Source organism: Anguilla rostrata, chromosome 5 (assembly GCF_018555375.3).
Source record: "Anguilla rostrata isolate EN2019 chromosome 5, ASM1855537v3, whole genome shotgun sequence".
NCBI classification, from domain to species: domain Eukaryota; kingdom Metazoa; phylum Chordata; class Actinopteri; order Anguilliformes; family Anguillidae; genus Anguilla; species Anguilla rostrata.
In genome coordinates this window covers 7,574,536-7,596,264 of record NC_057937.1, presented here as the reverse complement: position 1 = coordinate 7,596,264, position 21,729 = coordinate 7,574,536, and the positions used below count along the sequence as shown (strand labels likewise).

The 21,729-nt window shown below is 41.3% G+C and overlaps 2 protein-coding genes across 8 annotated transcripts; both read left to right on the top strand.

Annotated features, from left to right (window-relative positions):
* The first annotated feature begins 605 nt into the window (after nucleotides 1-605).
* Nucleotides 606-16,613, top strand: LOC135254573 (mucin-2-like). Of its 7 annotated transcripts, none has more exons than XM_064334858.1 (8): nucleotides 606-3,269; nucleotides 3,570-3,634; nucleotides 10,004-10,158; nucleotides 10,234-10,602; nucleotides 10,702-10,970; nucleotides 11,169-11,233; nucleotides 11,589-11,734; nucleotides 12,571-16,613. In XM_064334858.1, the coding sequence occupies exons 1-8, from the start codon at nucleotides 672-674 to the stop codon at nucleotides 12,705-12,707; spliced, it is 3,804 nt and encodes a 1,267-aa protein (XP_064190928.1). In that variant the 5' UTR covers nucleotides 606-671; the 3' UTR covers nucleotides 12,708-16,613. The 7 variants fall into 7 exon arrangements, with proteins under 7 accessions (XP_064190928.1, XP_064190926.1, XP_064190925.1 ...); XM_064334856.1 differs by having other exon boundaries at nucleotides 10,669-10,970; XM_064334855.1 differs by having other exon boundaries at nucleotides 10,645-10,970.
* Nucleotides 16,472-21,587, top strand: uchl1 (ubiquitin carboxyl-terminal esterase L1 (ubiquitin thiolesterase)). Its single transcript, XM_064334862.1, has 9 exons — nucleotides 16,472-16,607; nucleotides 16,725-16,736; nucleotides 17,116-17,244; nucleotides 17,942-18,089; nucleotides 18,342-18,427; nucleotides 20,317-20,364; nucleotides 20,551-20,620; nucleotides 20,723-20,781; nucleotides 21,041-21,587. Exons 1-9 carry the CDS (start codon nucleotides 16,575-16,577, stop codon nucleotides 21,122-21,124), a joined length of 669 nt encoding a protein of 222 aa, XP_064190932.1. The 5' UTR covers nucleotides 16,472-16,574; the 3' UTR covers nucleotides 21,125-21,587.
* The last annotated feature ends 142 nt before the right edge of the window (nucleotides 21,588-21,729 follow it).

The following is a 21,729-nucleotide window of genomic DNA, read 5'->3' as shown; positions in this document are numbered from 1 at the left end:
ACATCTGAATCAAGTTCTGTAAAATCAACTAAAACAACTGGAATGTTCACGACAAGCTTTGCAACAGGAACTGCAAATCCTGAATCATCGGCCACAAACCCCATGACCACAGTGACACTACCTAAAATATCAACCACAGCCTCTGTATCATCAATAACAAGCCCTGTAACATCAACGACAAAGCTTGAAACATTGACCACAAATTCTGCAACACTGACTTAAACCCTGTACACCAACCTCTCTCCCAGACACATCCATATTAAGTCCTGTAACATCATCTACAACGTTCATGACAAAGTCTGCAACATTGAGTACCAACACTGAATGGTGACCACAAACCGTATGTCAACATCTCTCAGAACACTCCTACTTTCTCTACAAACATTGCAACAGTGACTGAAATCCCGACAACACAGACTAGGAACCCAGCAACACTGACCCAAGGCCGACAACACCTACCATAAGCCAAACTGTATTAGTCTCTGATGACGTGACATCCCAATCAAGTCTTGCAACATCAACTATCAATTTCCATCATCAACTACAAACTCTGATATAGTGACTTCAATCCCTGAAATATCAACAACAAACTTCCAAACCAAACAGCAGAAACTAAAATATCAACCCAAGACTTAGCAGTATCAACAACAAGTCCTGTAACCTCAGCCAGAATGTCTTCAGCATTAATCACAAACACTGCTACCTTGAGCACAGAACCTGCAACGTCAAATATAAGCCCTTTAACATTGACCTCTGACTCTACCACATCACCGTCGATTCTTGTAACCTCAACTAAGGAAACAGCAAAGGTCACTACACAACCTGAAACAACTACAAAACATGGAACATTGAGGACAAACCCCACAAGAACTTCTCAACCTGCAACAGAAACCACAAGCCCTTTTCCATTGATGACAAAGAGTACAACATTGATGACGGACTCTGCATCATCAAACACAAGACTTGGAACATCAACCACAATCACTGGATTGCTCAGTATCTACCAACCCACATCGACCGATATCCCTCAGACATCAACCACAAACCCTACAACACTGACCCTAAGCTCTACCACACTGGCAGAGAGCCCAACTGTAGCAGTCTCTGATGCTATGACATCTGAATCAAGTTCTGTAAAATCAACTAAAACAACTGGAATGTTCACGACAAGCTTTGCAACAGGAACTGCAAATCCTGAATCATCGGCCACAAACCCCATGACCACAGTGACACTACCTAAAATATCAACCACAGCCTCTGTATCATCAATAACAAGCCCTGTAACATCAACGACAAAGCTTGAAACATTGACCACAAATTCTGCAACACTGACTATAAACCCTGTAACACCAACCTCTCTCCCAGACACATCCATATTAAGTCCTGTAACATCATCTACAACGTTCATGACAAAGTCTGCAACATTGAGTACCAACACTGAAATGGTGACCACAAACCGTATGTCAACATCTCTCAAGAACACTCCTACTTTCTCTACAAACATTGCAACAGTGACTGAAATCCCGACAACACAGACTAGGAACCCAGCAACACTGACCCAAAGGCCGACAACACCTACCATAAGCCAAACTGTATTAGTCTCTGATGACGTGACATCCCAATCAAGTCTTGCAACATCAACTATCAAATTTCCATCATCAACTACAAACTCTGATATAGTGACTTCAATCCCTGAAATATCAACAACAAACTTCCAAACACAAACAGCAGAAACTAAAATATCAACCCAAGACTTAGCAGTATCAACAACAAGTCCTGTAACCTCAGCCAGAATGTCTTCAGCATTAATCACAAACACTGCTACCTTGAGCACAGAACCTGCAACGTCAAATATAAGCCCTTTAACATTGACCTCTGACTCTACCACATCACCATCGATTCTTGTAACCTCAACTAAGGAAACAGCAAAGGTCACTACACAACCTGAAACAACTACAAAACATGGAACATTGAGGACAAACCCCACAAGAACTTCTCAACCTGCAACAGAAACCACAAGCCCTTTTCCATTGATGACAAAGAGTACAACATTGATGACGGACTCTGCATCATCAAACACAAGACTTGGAACATCAACCACAATCACTGGATTGCTCAGTATCTACCAACCCACATCGACCGATATCCCTCAGACATCAACCACAAACCCTACAACACTGACCCTAAGCTCTACCACACTGGCAGAGAGCCCAACTGTAGCAGTCTCTGATGCTATGACATCTGAATCAAGTTCTGTAAAATCAACTAAAACAACTGGAATGTTCACGACAAGCTTTGCAACAGGAACTGCAAATCCTGAATCATCGGCCACAAACCCCATGACCACAGTGACACTACCTAAAATATCAACCACAGCCTCTGTATCATCAATAACAAGCCCTGTAACATCAACGACAAAGCTTGAAACATTGACCACAAATTCTGCAACATTGACTGTAAACACTCGAGCACCAACCTCTCTCCCAGACACATCCATATTAAGTCCTGCAACATCATCTACAACGTCCATGACAAAGTCTGCAACATTGAGTACCAACACTGAAATGGTGACCACAAACCGTATGTCAACATCTCTCAGAAACACTCCTACTTTCTCTACAAACATTGCAACAGTGACTGAAATCCCGACAACACAGACTAGGAAACCAGCAACACTGACCCAAAGGCCGACAACACCTACCATAAGCCAAACTGTATTAGTCTCTGATGACGTGACATCCCAATCAAGTCTTGCAACATCAACTATCAAATTTCCATCATCAACTACAAACTCTGATATAGTGACTTCAATCCCTGAAATATCAACAACAAACTTGCAAACACAAACAGCAGAAACTAAAATATCAACCCGAGACTTAGCAGTATCAACAACAAGTCCTGTAACCTCAGCCAGAATGTCTTCAGCATTAATCACAAACACTGCTACCTTGAGCACAGAACCTACAATGTCAGCATCCTCAGCGAACCCCATTACACCAATGACAATACCTGTTACAGCAACCACAGACTCTTCAGCACAAACCATCAGTGATGCTCCATTATACATAAGTCCTACATTGACTACAAGCCTTGCAATGACTTCCAAAAGCCATAAAATGTCCACCACAATGCTTGCAACAGTGACCCAGACCCCAGCAGAGGGACCACAGTTATTGCTGGAATTTAGACTGGATCTGGAGTTTGCAACGGTCCTCACAGATTCCTCCTCAACACAGTACATACATTTGAAAAATCAAGTTGAAGAGCAGGTGATGTTCATTTTTTATCTTCTATAAAGTTACCATGGGTGCTATAAGTATCAGCATGGTTACCAGTAGTTAAACTTATTTGGCGAGAGTGTAGCTTCACTTTCACTTGCCTACATTCTTCCACCTGTCTTTACTTTTGTTCTTTTTACTCTTTTCTTCTTCTTTCCTGTATTATCCATTGTTGTCCAGTGTATGTTATATTTACTGAACATATGTATTCTTCAACCAAAAAAATGAAATATGTGGAATATGGTCTTGTGTTCCTTAAAGACTCAAATATCTCCCCTTTTATATTTCTAGCTGGATTCCATCTATAAAAAGCAGTATGGGGACACATTTGATCACACTGAGGTCCAGCGTTTTAGGTAAGTCGATACGAACCATGTTCTTGTGATGAAATCATATAGCACAGACCGAAGGTATCAAACACCTGTGGGTTTTTTATTTTTTATTTTATAAGTTGTTTATTTTAGTTTTTTACTTTAGCTAAATAAAAAATCAGTTAATATATGTGCATTTATTGAACAACTCACCAAAGAATAAACATTGTTTTCTACCTACAATAACTCAAAATGATGAGTTTTACTTCAGAAATAACGTGACTTTCCTCGAAATAGCTTCCTTCGGCTTTAATTCAACTTAAAAAAATTATTTCAAGTCTATACAGTCATTTTTCAAAGTAAGAGGTAGAGAGGAGGAGGGGTAATGAAATTCAGAGAAATCTTATCTTCTTAAGTTTTTTAAAAAACACAGGTAGTTTAATAATTTTAGTCAGTAGTGCAAGTAAAATAAGCACTATAGTTTTTAGAAAAATGGTAAAAAAGAGGGAGTGACGCTTAGATGTGCGGGGCTAAATAAACATATTTTGTGACAAGAAGGTTATTCCCAGTGAGAAATTGCAAAGAGGCTTAAGATTTCTAAGTGAAATGTTCAGTACTTGATCAGACCAGACGGTCCTAGCTGATGGGCAGTCATGTTAACAGGAGAAGAGCCGCAAGATCAAAAGGCAGAAGAAAAATATCTTGTGTTGTCTAGCAAAGGAAACTGCTGTAAAACTGCAACACAACCACAGTATGAATTCACTGCAACTAGTGAGAAACCAGGTTTCCTGACTCTCACGTTAACCTTCTTCCTACACATACATACATACATATACACACACACACACACACAAACAGTACATATATGTTATCTTTACTGCCAAGTGGCCACAATGAGAGCATATGACATACACTAGAGTTTTTCCGAAAATTTTATCTCAAACCTGTCCTGAACCTGGGGAACCTTGTGGAGGCCTTTATATGCACATAAAATAACCTTTTTCCAGCATAGACAATCTATTGAACTTTGGTTTGCAAATAATTAAAACCCCAACAAGATTTTCTTAGTTCACAGAATCCCTAAACGAAGCTATGTCAAATTTAGTCTCATAATTTCTCCCTCATTCAGTGTTTTACCTCAGGAAATAATTATACACCGTGTTTTGGCAATCTGATGAGCTGTGTGGTTCATATAAATGTCCTGACCACGTGTGCAAGACAAAACCTGCTCCAACTTTCTGGTTATTTCTTAGCCCCGCTGCATGGTTCAAGTAAGACTTCATTAACATTCATGAATTTCAATTGAATGCAACTTTGATTCTGCGTACTTAACATGGTACTTTGCAGTGGCTACTCAGATACTGAGAAGTACAACACTAGGTAATACAACATGGACTCCAGCTAGGAACACTCAAGCAGACTGGCAAACAACTGTGGACACTGGTCAGACTCATCACAACTGCAGGACCACTACAACTCAATTAAGCCTTAACATTGACCTCTGACTCTACCACATCACCATCGATTCTTGTACCTCAACTAAGAAACAGCAAAGGTCACTAACAACCTGAACACTACAAAATGAACATGAGACAAACCCCACAGAACTTCTCAACCTGCAACAGAACCACAAGCCTTTCCATTGATGCAAAGAGTACAACGATGACTGGATCTGCTCATCAAACCAGACTTGGAACATCACACAATCACTGGATTGCTCAGTATCTACCAACACATCGACCGATATCCTCAGACATACCACAACAACCTACAACACTGACCCTAAGACTGCACCACAACTGCAGAGAGCCCAACTGTACAGCTTCTGATGCTATGACATCTGAATCAAGTTCTGTAAATCAACTAAAACACGGAATGTTCACGACAAGCTTGCAACAGGACTGCAAAATCCTGGAATCATCGGCACAAACCCCATCACAGACCTACCTAAAATCAACCACAAGCCTTTATCATCATGACAAGCTGTAACTTTCAACGACCAGCTTGAAACATTGACACAAATTCTGCAACACTGACTATACAACCCGAACACAAACCTTCCCTCAGACACACCAATAAGTCCTTAACACTCATCTACAACGGTCATGACAAGCCAACTTAGAGTCCGAACACTGACATGGTGACACAAGTTTGTCAACATCTCTCAAGAACACTGCACTTTCCTACAAACATTGCAACAGTGACTGAAATCCCGACAACACAGACTAGGAACCCAGCAACACTGACCCAAAGGCCGACAACACCTACCATAAGCCAAACTGTATTAGTCTCTGATGACGTGACATCCCAATCAAGTCTTGCAACATCAACTATCAAATTTCCATCATCAACTACAAACTCTGATATAGTGACTTCAATCCCTGAAATATCAACAACAAACTTCCAAACACAAACAGCAGAAACTAAAATATCAACCCAAGACTTAGCAGTATCAACAACAAGTCCTGTAACCTCAGCCAGAATGTCTTCAGCATTAATCACAAACACTGCTACCTTGAGCACAGAACCTGCAACGTCAAATATAAGCCCTTTAACATTGACCTCTGACTCTACCACATCACCATTGATTTTTGTAACCTCAACCGAGGAAACAGCAAAGGTCACTACACAACCTGAAACAACTATAAAACATGGAACATTGAGGACAAACCCCACAAGAACTTCTCAACCTGCAACAGAAACCACAAGCCTTTTTCCATTGATGACAAAGAGTACAACATTGACGACGGACTCTGCATCATCAAACACAAGACTTGGAACATCAACCACAATCACTGGGTTGCTCAGTATCTACCAACCCACATCGACCGATATCCCTCAGACATCAACCACAAACCCTACAACACTGACCCTAAGCTCTACCACACTGGCAGAAAGCCCAACTGTAGCAGTCTCTGTTGCTATCACATCTGAATCAAGTTCTGTAAAATCAACTAAAACAACTGGAATGTTCACGACAAGCTTTGCAACAGAAACTGCAAATCCTGAATCATCGGCCACAAACCCCATGACCACAGTGACACTACCTAAAATATCAACCACAGCCTTGTATCATCAATAACAAGCCCTGTAACATCAACGACAAAGCTTGAAACATTGACCACAAATTCTGCAACACTGACTAAAACCCTGTAACACCAACCTCTCTCCCAGACACATCCATATTAAGTCCTGTAACATCATCTACAACGTTCATGACAAAGTCTGCAACATTGAGTACCAACACTGAAATGGTGACCACAAACCGTATGTCAACATCTCTCAAGAACACTCCTACTTTCTCTACAAACATTGCAACAGTGACTGAAATCCCGACAACACAGACTAGGAACCCAGCAACACTGACCCAAAGGCCGACAACACCTACCATAAGCCAAACTGTATTAGTCTCTGATGACGTGACATCCCAATCAAGTCTTGCAACATCAACTATCAAATTTCCATCATCAACTACAAACTCTGATATAGTGACTTCAATCCCTGAAATATCAACAACAAACTTCCAAACACAAACAGCAGAAACTAAAATATCAACCCAAGACTTAGCAGTATCAACAACAAGTCCTGTAACCTCAGCCAGAATGTCTTCAGCATTAATCACAAACACTGCTACCTTGAGCACAGAACCTGCAACGTCAAATATAAGCCCTTTAACATTGACCTCTGACTCTACCACATCACCATTGATTTTTGTAACCTCAACCGAGGAAACAGCAAAGGTCACTACACAACCTGAAACAACTACAAAACATGGAACATTGAGGACAAACCCCACAAGAACTTCTCAACCTGCAACAGAAACCACAAGCCCTTTTCCATTGATGACAAAGAGTACAACATTGATGACGGACTCTGCATCATCAAACACAAGACTTGGAACATCAACCACAATCACTGGATTGCTCAGTATCTACCAACCCACATCGACCGATATCCCTCAGACATCAACCACAAACCCTACAACACTGACCCTAAGCTCTACCACACTGGCAGAGAGCCCAACTGTAGCAGTCTCTGATGCTATGACATCTGAATCAAGTTCTGTAAAATCAACTAAAACAACTGGAATGTTCACGACAAGCTTTGCAAAAGGAACTGCAAATCCTGAATCATCGGCCACAAACCCCATGACCACAGTGACACTACCTAAAATATCAACCACAGCCTCTGTATCATCAATAACAAGCCCTGTAACATCAGCAACAAAGCTTGAAACGTTGACCACGCCCAGTGCAAACCCTTCAACTTTGACCCGAAGCCCTGTGACATCGAAGATGAGTCCTGTTCCACCAACCTCTGACTCCATCATATCTCTTTCGAGTCTTGTAACATCTACTATCAAAATTGCAACATCCAGTATGAAGCCTGCAATGGTGACTGCAATCCCCAATATATCTTCCACAAACCCTACGACACCAATAACAGAACCTGAAATATTAACCACAGACTCTAGATTATCTATAACAAGTCATGTAACATCATCCACAAAGCTGACAGCATCAACCACAAACCCCGAAACATCTAATGTACGCCCTCTAGAATCAACCCCTGGAGGAACTACATCAACATCACTTCCTGTAACATCAACCATAAAAATGGCAAAATTCACTTCAAAATCTGGTACATCAGGTACAAACCTTGGAACACAGAGAATAAGACCTACAGCAATAACTTCTCAACCTGCAACATCAATAACAAGTCTTTTATCATTGATCATAAAAACTGTCACATTGACAGCAGACTCTGTATCCTCAACTAGAAGGTCTGCAACATCACCCAGAAACACTGCAATTGTCAAGACAAATCTTGTAACAGTGACTGCAATCCCTGAAACATCAACCACAAGTCCTGCAACACTGACCCAAAGCCATGAAAAACCAACCATGAAACCAACACCAATCACAGGTCTTTTATCATTGATCATAAAAACTGCCACATTGACATCTGCATCATCTTCTGCATCATCAACCACAACCCCTTCAACATCCACAAGTTCCCCTGTAACATCAACCACTGTACCTGTAACATCAGTGCTAATAACTGAAATTGCGATCCCAGACATTTCAAGAATGATCACACAACCTGTAACATTAATGATGAGCCCTACAATACCAAACACTGTCTCAGCAAACCCCATAACACCAATGACAATACCTGTTAAAGCAACCACAGACTCGTTAGCGCCAACCATCAGTGATGCTCCATTAGCCATAAATCCTACACTGACCACAAGCCTTGTAATGACCTCCAAAAGCCATAAAATGTCCACCACAATCCTTGCAACATTGACACAGGACCCTGCAGGGATACCTGAGGTATTGCTGGAATTTAGACTGGAGCAGGAGTTTGAGGCGGTCCTCACAAATTCCTCCTCACCAGAGTACACAAATTTGAAAAATCAAGTCGAAGAGCAGGTGATGTTTATTTTTTTTCTGCAGTGAAGTTAGCGTGGGTGCTATGAGCATTAGCATGGTTACCAGTAGCTCTACTTATTTGGCAAGAGTATAGCTTCACTTGCCTACATTCTTCTGCCTGTCTGTACTTCTGTTCTGTTTTACTCTTTTCTTCTTATTTGCTGTGTTGTGCGTAATTTTCCACTGTATTTAACCAGTTTATTTTTCCTGAACATATTCATCAAATTATACATATGTGGAATATAGACTTGTCTGCCTTAAAGATTCACATATCTTCTTCCCTTATATTTCTAGCTGGATACCATCTATACAGAGCAGTATGGGGACACATTTAATCACACTGAGGTTCAGGGGTTCAGGTAGGTAAATACGAACCATGTTCTTATGATGAAATCATATATATATACAATATACATGTACATACAGAAAAAAAGTATCAGACCACATGTTTTTTTATAACTTTAGCTAGAGAAAACTTTGCCTCTTATGTTAACCTTCTTCTTCCTGGTCTTTTCCAGTAAACATTACTATTACACATACATACACACGCACACACACACACACACACACACACAGTACATATATTACTTTTACTGTTTAGTGGTCACAAAGAGAGCATATGGCAAAATCTCACGTTTCTCCTGAAATTTTATCTCGAAACTGACCTGAACCTGGCAACCGTGTGGAGGCCTTGTTCCGGCTTAGACGTTCTCTTTTACTTTGGTTTGCAAATGATTAAAACGTCTACAAGATTTCCATAGTTCATATAGAGGTTCCACTTATCAAGAGAAGCCTACTGGATCAGAAACTTTAACTTTTTCACCCTGTCGGCTCAATCTTGAGACAGATTATTCTATATTTTTGTGAATAACTAGTATTTGGAGCTGGAATTTTTTTTTTCTCCTCCTCATTATCCAGGTGATGGTTTATTGTCCTCCAGTGATAATTAATCAGTACACTGTATGCTTTGGTGTTTTAGGCAAGGATCAGTGATTGTGGACGCTGTGCTGGTGTTCAATAACTTAAACACTGTCCCTGAAACCAGCGATGTGGCAAAGACCTTAATAACAGCTGTTTCCTCCAACTCCTCGGGCTTAACCCTCCCTATCAACACCACTAGCATAGTGGTTTCAGGTAAGAAAGTACAATTTAAACATTCAATTGTGCAACACTCAATTGTGCTGTATTACAACATCTGGTTACTTGCAGTGGCTGCTCAGTCCGCTGGAGAAGCTGCAACACCTGCAGTAACTGCAGCACGTGGACACCAGGCTGCAACAGTAACAGCTGGACCCACAGGTCAGACAGCACCAGCAACTGCAGGATCTGCACAACAAACTGCACCAGCAACCGCAGCACCTACTGGTCAAACTGCACCAGCATCTGCAGGACCCACAGGACAGACTGCACCAGTGACTGCAGGACCCGCAGTCCAGACTGCACCAGCAACTGCAGGACCCACAGGACAGACTGCACCAGTGACTGCAGGACCCACAGGACAGACTGCACCAGTGACTGCAGGACCCGCAGTCCAGACTGCTCCAGTGACTGCAGGACAGACTGCACCAGTGACTGCAGGTTCTGGTGGTCTGACTGTCCCAGTGACTGCAGGACCCACAGGTCAGCCTGCAGCAACAACTGCAGGGCCCGCAGTCCAGACTGCACCAGCAACTGCAGGACAGACTGCACCAGTGACTGCAGGTTCTGGTGGTCTGACTGCTCCAGTGACTGCAGGACCCACAGGTCAGCCTGCAGCAACAACAGCGGGATCCAGTGGTCTGACTGCAGCCGCGACTGTTCCCAATGTGGCTGTTCCCACTGGTCCACCCAGCAATGGGGAGGGGACCCTGGAGCTTCAGTTCAGACTGAATCAGAAATTTACTCAGGAGCTGTCTGACCAAAACTCACAGGAGTTCAAGAATCTGGCAACAAATGTTACTAACACGGTAAGATCTCTCTGTTATGTCAATGTCATAAAGCTTTATTAAATTAGCATTCAATTTCTCATGTTAATATTTGAATGGTTACACATTTTGATTTTGGTAACTGTTAGGTAATATCCGTATGCACTAACACACACACACACACAAAGTATATATTTATAATATTGGTTTTATATTGTTGTGTTTTTTCTTTTCATTCAGATACATACTGTGTACCAGTCAAGTTTTTCTTCAACATACAGACGGTCCATTGTTAATAGGTTTTGGTGAGTATTTTTCACCACTTACAGCTCCACATATCTGTTTGGTTGTCTGATATAAATTGTACTTTCTAGGTACTGTGATTAAATTTTTCTTGGCTGCAATGAAACTAGTGGCCATGACAATAAATTATGGCATCATGGAGAAGGTATTGATCCCGATTAAACAAATTCTGGTAAAAAAAAAATAATTAAGCTATTGGTGGTGCTAGTGAAGATGATGATGGTGGTGGTGGAGTTTATAGTAAGTATCTATCTATCTGTCTAAAAAGTATGGCAATAAGGGAAATGTGACACTGAGTGTAATAGTTGTGATGATAGCAAAAGGGGTGATGATACAAAGCTTTTCCTCTACTTACAGGAATGGGTCAGTGGGTGTTGACATGACCCTGATTTTTAAGAACCAATCAGCAGTTCCCAGCACCTCCTCTGCAGAGAGTGCGCTAAGCCAAGCGCTGAGTACTGGGCAAATTTCCCTGAATATTATTCCTGGGAGTATCATTGCACGTGAGTACAAGGACTTCGATAAAACAATCCATTTGTATTTTTGTATTTTTAAAAGTCTCTCTCTCTCTCTCTCTCTCTCATTTTTAAGAGAGAATTTAGGATTTAGGAAAGCTTACAAAAATGCACAATTTTACCTCTCTCTAAAGGCTGTAGTAGTCTACTGTATAACCACTGCTGGCCCACACCTTAGGAGGGACAAGTGTTCTGTTTGCAGTTTTAGGGTGGTTATGGTATTATCAGCTCTGGGTTATCCCTTCGGCTGGACTGCTGTTTTTATCGTCTAGTTGGAAATAAGCTTGAATTGCAAACTTCAGTTGTGTTGCTTATGCTCTTGGGATTAACTCCCACTGAAGGCCTTGATTGGGTTGAGTACAGCCCTATTGAAGGCCTTGCTTGGGTTGAGTACAGCCCGAATTGAAGGCCTTATTTGGGTTGAGTACAGCCCTATTGAAGGCCTCTTTTGGGTTGAGTACAGCCCTATTGAAGGCCTTGTTTGGTTGAGTACAGCTCGAATTGAAGGCCTTGTTTGGGTTGAGTACAGTCCTATTGAAGTCCTTGTTTGGGTTGAGTACAGCCCTATTGAAGGCCTTGTTTGGGTTGAGTACAGCCCTATTGAAGGCCTTGTTTGGGTTGAGTACAGCCCTATTGAAGGCCTCTTATGGGTTGAGTACAGCCCTCTTGAACGGCTCTTTCGGACTGAGTACAACCCTACTGAAGGCATTGCTTGATTAAATCTCCGCAATAATATATTCCTGAAAAATGCCCAAACTGAAATTATTTTCACGTTAAGTCCACAATTATTCAAGGGTTGTTCATAGATTTTCCTTCTGTTACAGTAGAATCAACCGCAACAACCATACCCGAAGTTCCAACAACCTCAGCCTCTGGACCTTCTACACTGAAGAAATACCACCTGACTTCTCTCTCTTTCTCACTGATGCTCATTTATTTAGCAGAGACCCTAATTCTGTAAAGATCCCTAATTCCAAAGAGGTAAATGCATAATTAAGACATCTGAGAGGCAAATATGATATATTTTTTTGTAAATTCATTTTAACTCACATTTGAAGAGTGGCATGTGTGGTACTAAATGTGTGACTTAACTGCTAGCACCATTTTAATAATCAGCAATAACTGTAATAAACTAGGTATTTAGGGATAATATCATAATATATTAAATTTTAGTACGAGCAATGATCGTATTGAAGAAAAAGTTATTTAAAAATAACACGACAGAGTCATTGGATATGAGTACATTTTTGTGCACTTTTTAAAAAAAACAACATTGCTTTGGACATTGTGCCACAGATTTATTACATAATGGTTGAAGCAAAACCATGTGTTATTGGTTATTTTGTACTGTTTTCCCCCCAGTTACAGCTTTATCCTTTGTGAATATTTTGTTAGTCTTCCTTCTCTCACTTTCTCTGTACTTACACATGAAGTAGTAGTAGAAACTTCATGGGAACAGTACTGCCAACTGGAGTCAGCCTTTTTGTTCTATCACTGTAAAGTACTTACCTGGGATTTATTCTGTCCATTGGGTCTGATGAAGTTATTCTAATGACATTACCCTGTATCTACCTATGAAGGTACTAGATAAAAACTTGGGAACTGTACTGCCAACTGTTGTCATACTTGTTACCCTAACATTATACAGTACTTACCTAGTATCTATTCTGTCCATTGAGTCAGTAGTCTAAGTTATTCTATTGGTATTACCCTGTATCTATATGTAGGCCTACTTATGGAAGCGTGTTGCAGCCAAAATGAAATGAAAATGTAATATGTAAAATGGCAATGTAATCATACAGCTGAATTTAAATTTTCCACACGTATATGCACAATTTGTCTCAAAGTTAAAATTAAAAAATGTCATTTGAATTTGCCATTTAATATTGGATGCTAGTACTGCCATTTCATTTAAACAGTGATTTGTAAGCTTTATGAATACTTTTATTGAAATGATAATGCAAACTGGAAAATTAAAATTTATTCCCAGAACTACATGGATGTGTTTCATGCAATTATACAATAATGGGGTCAAATGATAATTTTAATGCTCTGTCCTTGACCTTACGTATATGCACTTGCACTCACAAGGCATTCATACATTTCATTATCAAAGACAATACAACACTATGAAGGTGGCAAAATGGTTATCCAAATGTAAAAAGGGAAACAGTGCCCCCGGTCTTTGCCATTAAATACATTTGTTACTATGTTATGACATCACAAAATCTTTAAAAAGAACCACTTAAGAATGCCTATGAATGACAAATGGAATCACAAACTATGGCTGTGTTTCACACTTTATATTTGTGTTCTGTTCTCATGTTCTTGCAGACACACTAAAAGCGATACTTCACTTCGGTATCACACAAGTGTTCATTTATTTCTTTATTTTTTTTGGAGATTACCCCATTGTATTTGCGTGGCTCTCTTATACCTCATGTATGAGGAAGAAAGGAGAGATGCTGCAGTAAGGAAAACATATACAAGACATGACATCTGGGGGCAATTAGAATCATCCGTCCATTTTGTTGATTTTACTGCATAATTCAGTCCTGATGAAATCTTGATTATCAACTTATACTTGATCCCAGTGAAGGATAAATGCAGATGATCTTGTGCACATATGAACGGTGACATTTTTAACATATTGCATTAGTGCAAAGTGTTGTTGCGTCTAGAAGTACTTTTGTTTACTGATTATGAATCAAGGGGCATGTAAAGTACTACATTTTTGGTATTGCTTTTACACTCAGGCCCATTTTTCACCATTTCCCTAATTTCTCTGTTTTCCTATTTTTCTGTGAAGTGTTTTTGTGACAGTGTCTCAGTTAAAAATTCTGTATAAATTCCTTTTGTGCCGTCTGAAGGAAACCCTCTTAAGCCGCCCTACGGTCTGTCCTTCTAGCCTGTAAATATCTCGTCACACAGGTTCCCTTTCCATTAGGCCACAGTAAGATAATAAGTCAAAGTACCAGCGCATGCACACAATAGACATGCAGTACAAGTCCTGAAACAAGCAGCTCTGAAGTCAAAAGGCTTAGGGAAGCTTGGCAAGGACCATGAACTGACAGCACCAGGCCTTGCATTACACAGGGACACCACCCTTCTCAACCCTCCGCTCCCAGTCATGTGCAGGGTCTGTTGTCCTCTTCACACTCGTCGTGTCACAGAGTGAGCCAGCCAACCACTTCCCCAGGGCTTCTAATTGGCTGCTCTGTTGTTGAAGCTGGAATCCGCTCTCCGGCCCCATTGGGCCAAACGTCATCCTGCACCTCGCTGTCGCCCTACTTCAGTAACCGGCATCCTCAGAGTCCTGGGCTTGAGAGTCACTCTTGCCTGGGTACCAGATCTGTCCAGTCCTTCCAGCATCGGCCTCCTCTCCATCCCTGACTGCAGTGATGGCTTCTGTGAAGCCATCTGTGACGGTTCGTGTGGGCGGCTGCAGCACCATAGATTTCATCATAGGGCCTTCGCTTAGTCACAGCCCACAGTGATGTTGAAGGCAGCGGTGATGGACACTGTGCGCCCTGTAACTGCGTCCACCCCCAGTCTCCGGTAGCATAGCAACACACTGCAACCCTCATCTGTGCATTGTTTGTTTATTGCTTGTATATTGTCTGTATATATTATATCTATTACATTTTTTTACTCTCCTTGCTATTGCACTATCCCCTTTGCTGCTGTAACACAGCAAATTTCCCCACCGTGGGACTAATAAAGGATTATTTTATCTTATCTTATCCTGAACTACTTTTGAAATGAACCTTAATTAACCTTTAATTTATCATTTGATTTTTTTATTTTGTTCTATCTTTTATAGTTATTTTTTTAATCATTTTATATTTTAAGCGATATATTGAAAATAGGTTCGGGTTTAAGGTTTTTATTTTATTTTTTTAAACGAACGGTGTATATTGCATGCACATGTATTGATAAACAGAAATTGTTCAAATAAATGAAACTTTCAACTGCAATTCATCAGAAGAAAATATACTTTGTTATGTAACATACCTTTGCTATGTTAAAAAAATTATGATATTGGGAACACGAACCTATCACTAATCCTTTATTTTATTTAATTGCATACACGGTCAATGTTCGGTCGACTATTCCATGATAGATCCAGTATTTCTACTTTGCTCAGTCATGCTTGTCTCCTGACTTGGCTTCTCCTGACTATATTCATAAAATAATCCTCTGGTCTTGTTGAAAACAACAAATTGAATTAATGCCAGACATGGAATATTCCAGGATAAACTGGAACATAAGAACAAATATCAAGTTCTGTGCGACGAGTATAATGTCCCAGGGTAGAAAAAAATCAGGCATATTAAAGGACAAATGTAACCGAAACTATATTTTATTAACGATGGCAGTTATGAAAACCAATTACACTGTTTTTAAAACATTTATGTTTGTATAATGAACAGGTTCACAATTTATTTCCACGTTCGACATTGGCTAACCCGTTGCAGTTTACAAGTCAATCGTACGATCATGGAACGTGCTATTATTTGCGCGAGACCAGAACGACCTTATTGTTATGCGTGCTTCCAACCAGTAAAGATGGAGGGAAATATACTAATTTATAATAATAATAGGTCTACCACACCGTTGTTGTGTGCGGGTTAAACAGAAATGTTACCGTCTCGTAGTTATTATTATCCGTTTACACCCCCATCGGCTGCAGAAATGGGATAGGACCGCTCGTATATGAATGGCGTGCTTGGGCTTGTGGACAAATACAAAACGCCGTTAGTATAACCGTGCGGTTCTTCGTGTTTTGTTGGTACCTCCGAGAGACGCCCACACCCACCTGCTAGCCATGGAGTGGAAGCCTATGGAAATTAATCCCGAGGTGCTGTATATCTTTTTTTTTAGTTTTGATGGACATGGCTTCTTGCTCAGTAGCGAAATCGTTGATGCATGTGACATTTTAAACTAATAGCCTGTATGTTTGTCATTTTCTTTTCAGATGCTGAACAAAGTACGTAGACGCTGAGTCACCTCTCGGCACGGAATTGGAGTTTGCGAGAATTTATGGCCTTTATTTGCTTGCATAAACCTTTTGCTTTAAATTATTTCACTGATTGTTAATGTTAACTGGTTACGCTATTGTCATCAGTAAGGGCGTGGTCAAGCATCTTCTACTGGGGGGGACGAAATGTCGGTATTTTGGAAACGAAGTGTGGTATTATGCGCTTAATTTCGTAATTGGCAGTCTTGCGTGCTCCTTTGCTAAATATTGTGCATTTCCCCTCATACATGCAGTATATGGCTTAATGTTACTTCTGTACATAAAACCACGGTCAACATTTTGGACAACGATGCGCGGATCTCCTTTTGTCCCCTGCTTCGGGTTTCAGGTGCTGTCCAAGTTGGGGGTCCGGGGGTCCTGGCATTTCGTGGATGTGCTGGGGCTGGAGGACGAGTCGCTGTCGTCAGTACCCGCTCCGTCCTGTGCAGTAATGCTGCTGTTTCCGCTAACGCAACAGGTAGGGCGCTGGCTACGCACCGACCGCGGGAGTGAGCGCAATGGGACTCGTTCAGCCGAGGGGAACGTTCTGGAATCGCGACAAAGCTTCTCCTGCATCCAAATGCCTGGAATCCGTTTTTCCTGCTCTGTCACCGGTCTTTAGTTTGCATGACTGGATAACAGCTACGCAATAAATTCATTCCCACACTGGTTCTAAAGTTGCATGGGTTATATTTAGAAAGTGTAAGTTTACCAAATCGTTTTTCTGGAGTTGAAGGTATTGAATTGGATGCATTGACTGCATAATTTGACTAATGGGGGATCAATTTATGAAACATTCTGTATGAATACAGCTCTTTATACAACTTAATTTTCCGTGCCATATCCCATTCTGTTGAGACTGTGATAGAGGTTTATAAATGGCATCTCCCATAGTTGCACACAACTTTAATATGAAACAAGTAGGGAGAATAAAATTGCACAATTTGGGACATGCGGGGCAATTAATTTATTGTGCTTTGAATTTGAGAAACCTGTACAGCGTATCTCCAGCATGAATAGGTGTGCAAGTCTGTTCTCGCCCCAGACGTTACCTCCTCTAGGCAGAAACTGTGGCCATGTGACATGATTTCAGCGAGTAGGGGAAATGGCGAACGAGGCTGCAGAGTGAAGGATTTGTGATTCGCGGCTGCTGTAATTGTTCCATTTCCTGTCAGCACGAGGCGTTCAGGAAGAAGCAGATGGCAGATGGGGGGTGCTCGGAGGACCCCAAGGTGTACTTCCTTAAGCAGACTGTGGTCAACTCCTGTGGCACTGTGGGCCTGCTGCATGCTGTGGCCAACAACCAGGACAAGATGGAGTTTGGTGAGCTGACGTGGGTGCCGGAACCGAGTAGTCCGCAAACTTCTGTTAAACTGCTATCAGGGTGGGACTAGACTGAATGAAATCCAAAAAGGATGGGCCATGCCATAGACTGCTGTACGGGGTTTGTATTAAAAGAAAAATCCAGTGTGTAGATGAAACGGTGTGAAAAGTAGGGTCCTTTTTCGCGTCTGTGGATGATCATAGGGCTGGGTGATGACAGTCTGTTCTCACGTTGCTCTCCTGTTATGGCAGACAGTGACTCAGCACTGAAGAAGTTCCTGGACAAAACGGCCAAAATGGCGGCGGATGAGAGGGCCAAATGCCTGGAGAATAATAAGGTAGAGTTTGTGAGGAAGGGGGGGGTGAAAGTAATTCCCAGTAACTCCTGTTATTACAGTTTGGTTATTGTAACCGTAAATACGGGATGGAATGCAAGCAGTAGACACATTTCTGCTCCTTCCAGCATTTTTCTGGGTATTCAGATTTGCACATAGGCAAAAATGCAATCAAAAACATGTTAAACCGAAGGAAAATGCATGTAGAACAAAGATAAGTGTGCCGGAGAGGTACAGTAAGAAACTCGTATGGGCTTTTATACGGGGACTGCTGCCATAAATTCAGTAATGCAGGGAAACTCTTTAATGGCAGATTTGGTTTCAGGATATCGACTTCCTGTGAGCTCTAGTTGTGTGCATGTTTCCTTTTGTGAAACCATAAAGTTGGCCTGAAAAAGTGAAGCAGCTTATGTAACTAATTGCTGTTGAAAGGAAAATCAACAAATGCATTGACATGTGCTGGAAAAAGTGTTTCCCCCAATGATTCAATATTACTTTGTAATAAATGTTTAATGATTCTAATGAGTCAGAAAACGAGGTGGTCCCAGCCTCAATTGTGGCATACCCCTCACCCCCATGTATGCTGGTCTCCAACCAGAATTTCAGTTCCTCAACTATAACAAGCGGGTAGTCATATCTGTACAGGTACGGGGCCTGCACCGCTCAGTTGCCGCACAGGTACGAGGCATGGCTCACCCAGTTGCCGTACAGGTACGGGGTATGCCCCGCCCAGCTGCCATGCAGTTACTGGCTATGCCCCGCCCAGTTGCCGTACAGGTACTGGCTATGCCCCGCCCAGTTGCCGTACAGGTACTGGCTATGCCCCGCCCAGTTGCCGTACAGGTGTGGAGCACATCCTGCCCAGGTGTACCCTGACTGATGGTAAAGCACCCATCCCTATGTGTCAGTTTAAAACGTACATGCCGGTTTCTTGCATCAAGGAATGCAAGTTTTTGAAACATTTCTGTTTTGGCATGGATACTACATTTTTACTTCATATCAATTCTTTGTTTGGTGTTTCTCCCTCTGTCATGGTTACTGAGTTTTAGATTTCATTCCAGCATAATTAAGAATTATGTAACAACTTGTCAGCTGTCTAATTATGTGCAATGAATATGAATGATGATGAATTAACTTTAGGCCATATTGCGTCAAATGTCTATGCATGCCATGAAGATTGTGTTCGAGGTCAGAATTAGATTAACTGCTTCTGGTATCTATTGTGTGCTGTTAAATGATAATAGCTGGTAAGTGACTCTTAAATTGTAATTTATTAAAGTGTATACCGATTAGACATGTGGCTTTGTCACTGAAACTACATGTAGAAAATTAAGACTTCAAAGACATCACAAATGGCAGTGAGCCAAACCTGTGCTGTTTTCAAATAAGTTATACCTTATGGAAGAACTCGCAAAGCAAATATTTCACAACTTTATGCCGTGTGTCCCTCATTAATTATATCGCTTAGACATAGTGAAGTGTGGATTAGTCAAAGTACATTTTTTCACTTGTTGCATGCTGTTTAATAGTTTACTACTTTATGCTGTTAAGGTGCTTTTGAGTTTTGGAAATTCAATGTTGACTTATTTGAAAAATGAACCCCACATTCCACTAGGGGGAGCCAAAGCCTAGAAAATCAGTGCTCAATTAACTTTTCTGGTCAGATGTTGAAATGCACTGTCTCCTGTGCCTCTGGGTAGGAGTGCTAATCTAGGATCAGTCGTCCCTTTGCCACATGCACATCCTTTATCCATTTTGAACCAATAGGCTAAACTGATCCTAGATTAGTGCTTTTACACGGACGCTTTGTGAATTTGGGCCTGCGTTTCTCTGTTTGCCTGCTTCTCCTAGTGACCAGAACCCCCCGCCCCCCCCCCCCCTTCTCTCCCCAGGACATCCGTTCCGTCCATGACGAGGTCGCGGCTGAGGGGCAGTGCCGGGTACTCGCACTTTCTACAGTTACTTTTAAAAAATTTATTTTCTTCTCCATCCTTTTGCATTTCAGATTTTTGTGCTACCAGCTTTTCAAATCATTTCGGGCATTAGCATGTATTGTGTATTAAATGCAAAAAAAAAAAAAAATAGCTGTGTGTGATTTAGTCTGACCACACTGCTGCTTTCCTCAGGTTGAGGCAGACAAAGTGAACTTCCATTTCATCACTTTTGTGAACATGGACGGACATCTGTACGAGCTGGGTGAGACATAATGCATTTATTCATTTATTTTTTGCTTTATGCTGCATTAACCTGGCTGTGAAATTTAAATCTTCTGTGTCCCCATGCCTGTTTTGTCCATAGATGGACGAGTGAAGTCCCCAGTGAAACATGGTGCTACGAACGAGAACACCTTCTTAATGGTAATGTCCAACATCATCTGAGCGATCGTATTTAAGGCAATTTTAGGAGGTTACTTTCATTTCTCACTGTCAAAAATGGTGGTTGATGTCTAATGGATCAGTTGCTCTAAAATTATATTAAATGGGTAGGATACTGGTGTCCTTTTGCTCCAAGATGGTTACATTGGTGTTTTGGGTTGCTCTAAGATGGTTAAATTGGTGTGCATGCTGGTGTTAAAACACAGAACTGTAAAAATACCTTATTTATTTTTCTTTACAGGATGCAGCAAAGATCTGTCGTCAGTTTACAGCCCGCGAGAAGGACGAGGTGCGGTTCTCTGCTGTGGCCTTGTGCAAGACCTAATTCCACCGGAGAACGGGGGACCATCATCAAACGGGCACACGCTATACACCACTCATAGAACAGAGCCTAGAACCGTGTGCATGAGTGTGTGAGGTTGCGTTCTTTTTTTTGTGTTGGCAGTAAAATGTTGATGAACCCTTTCCGAGGTTATATTCTTTCTCCTTTCGTTTCACTGTTGTGATGTCCGTGTGGCAGAAGAGGCGCACTGAGCTCTTTGAGTCACAACCTGCCTGACAGTTGTTTAACTGAAGTGAGCTGGAGTTCCCGTGCTGTCATCCCCCCCCCCCCCCCCCAATCAAAATGGAAGAATACCAAAAAATGTGGTTAGCTAATCATGGCCATGGCATTTAGCAGCTAATTTAGTGTGCACTGCTGGTCAGAGCTTTTGCACAGTGTAAGATCATGTTTTCTGTTTAGTGCTATGCAGCTGTTTGGAAATGTAATAAATGCCTTTTTCCTTCCACACTTTTCCCTCTCTGTGGTTTACAGTGTTAATGAATCTGACTTTCCAGCTGTAATGGTTAATGGTTCATTGTCCAGTTTGGTAACACACCACGAGATAATCACCCTCAAATTGAGCCGTTTATTTAATTTTGAGAAATGTC

What these genes read in the sequence shown, in the direction of transcription:
- uchl1 (XM_064334862.1), top strand. Translation starts at nt 16,575, where the DNA reads ATGGAGTGGAAGCCTATGGAAATTAATCCCGAG. An exon ending in CCAGGACAAGATGGAGTTTG is followed by an intron (nt 18,090 to 18,341) that starts GTGAGCTGACGT and finishes CTGTTATGGCAG; the next exon opens with ACAGTGACTCAGCACTGAAG. An exon ending in CGGACATCTGTACGAGCTGG is followed by an intron (nt 20,621 to 20,722) that starts GTGAGACATAAT and finishes TTTTGTCCATAG; the next exon opens with ATGGACGAGTGAAGTCCCCA.
- LOC135254573 (XM_064334853.1), top strand. Translation starts at nt 672, where the DNA reads ATGTCTTCAGCATTAATCACAAACACTGCTACCTTGAGCACAGAACCT. An exon ending in CACTAGCATAGTGGTTTCAG is followed by an intron (nt 10,159 to 10,233) that starts GTAAGAAAGTAC and finishes GGTTACTTGCAG; the next exon opens with TGGCTGCTCAGTCCGCTGGA. An exon ending in CAACAAATGTTACTAACACG is followed by an intron (nt 10,971 to 11,168) that starts GTAAGATCTCTC and finishes CTTTTCATTCAG; the next exon opens with ATACATACTGTGTACCAGTC.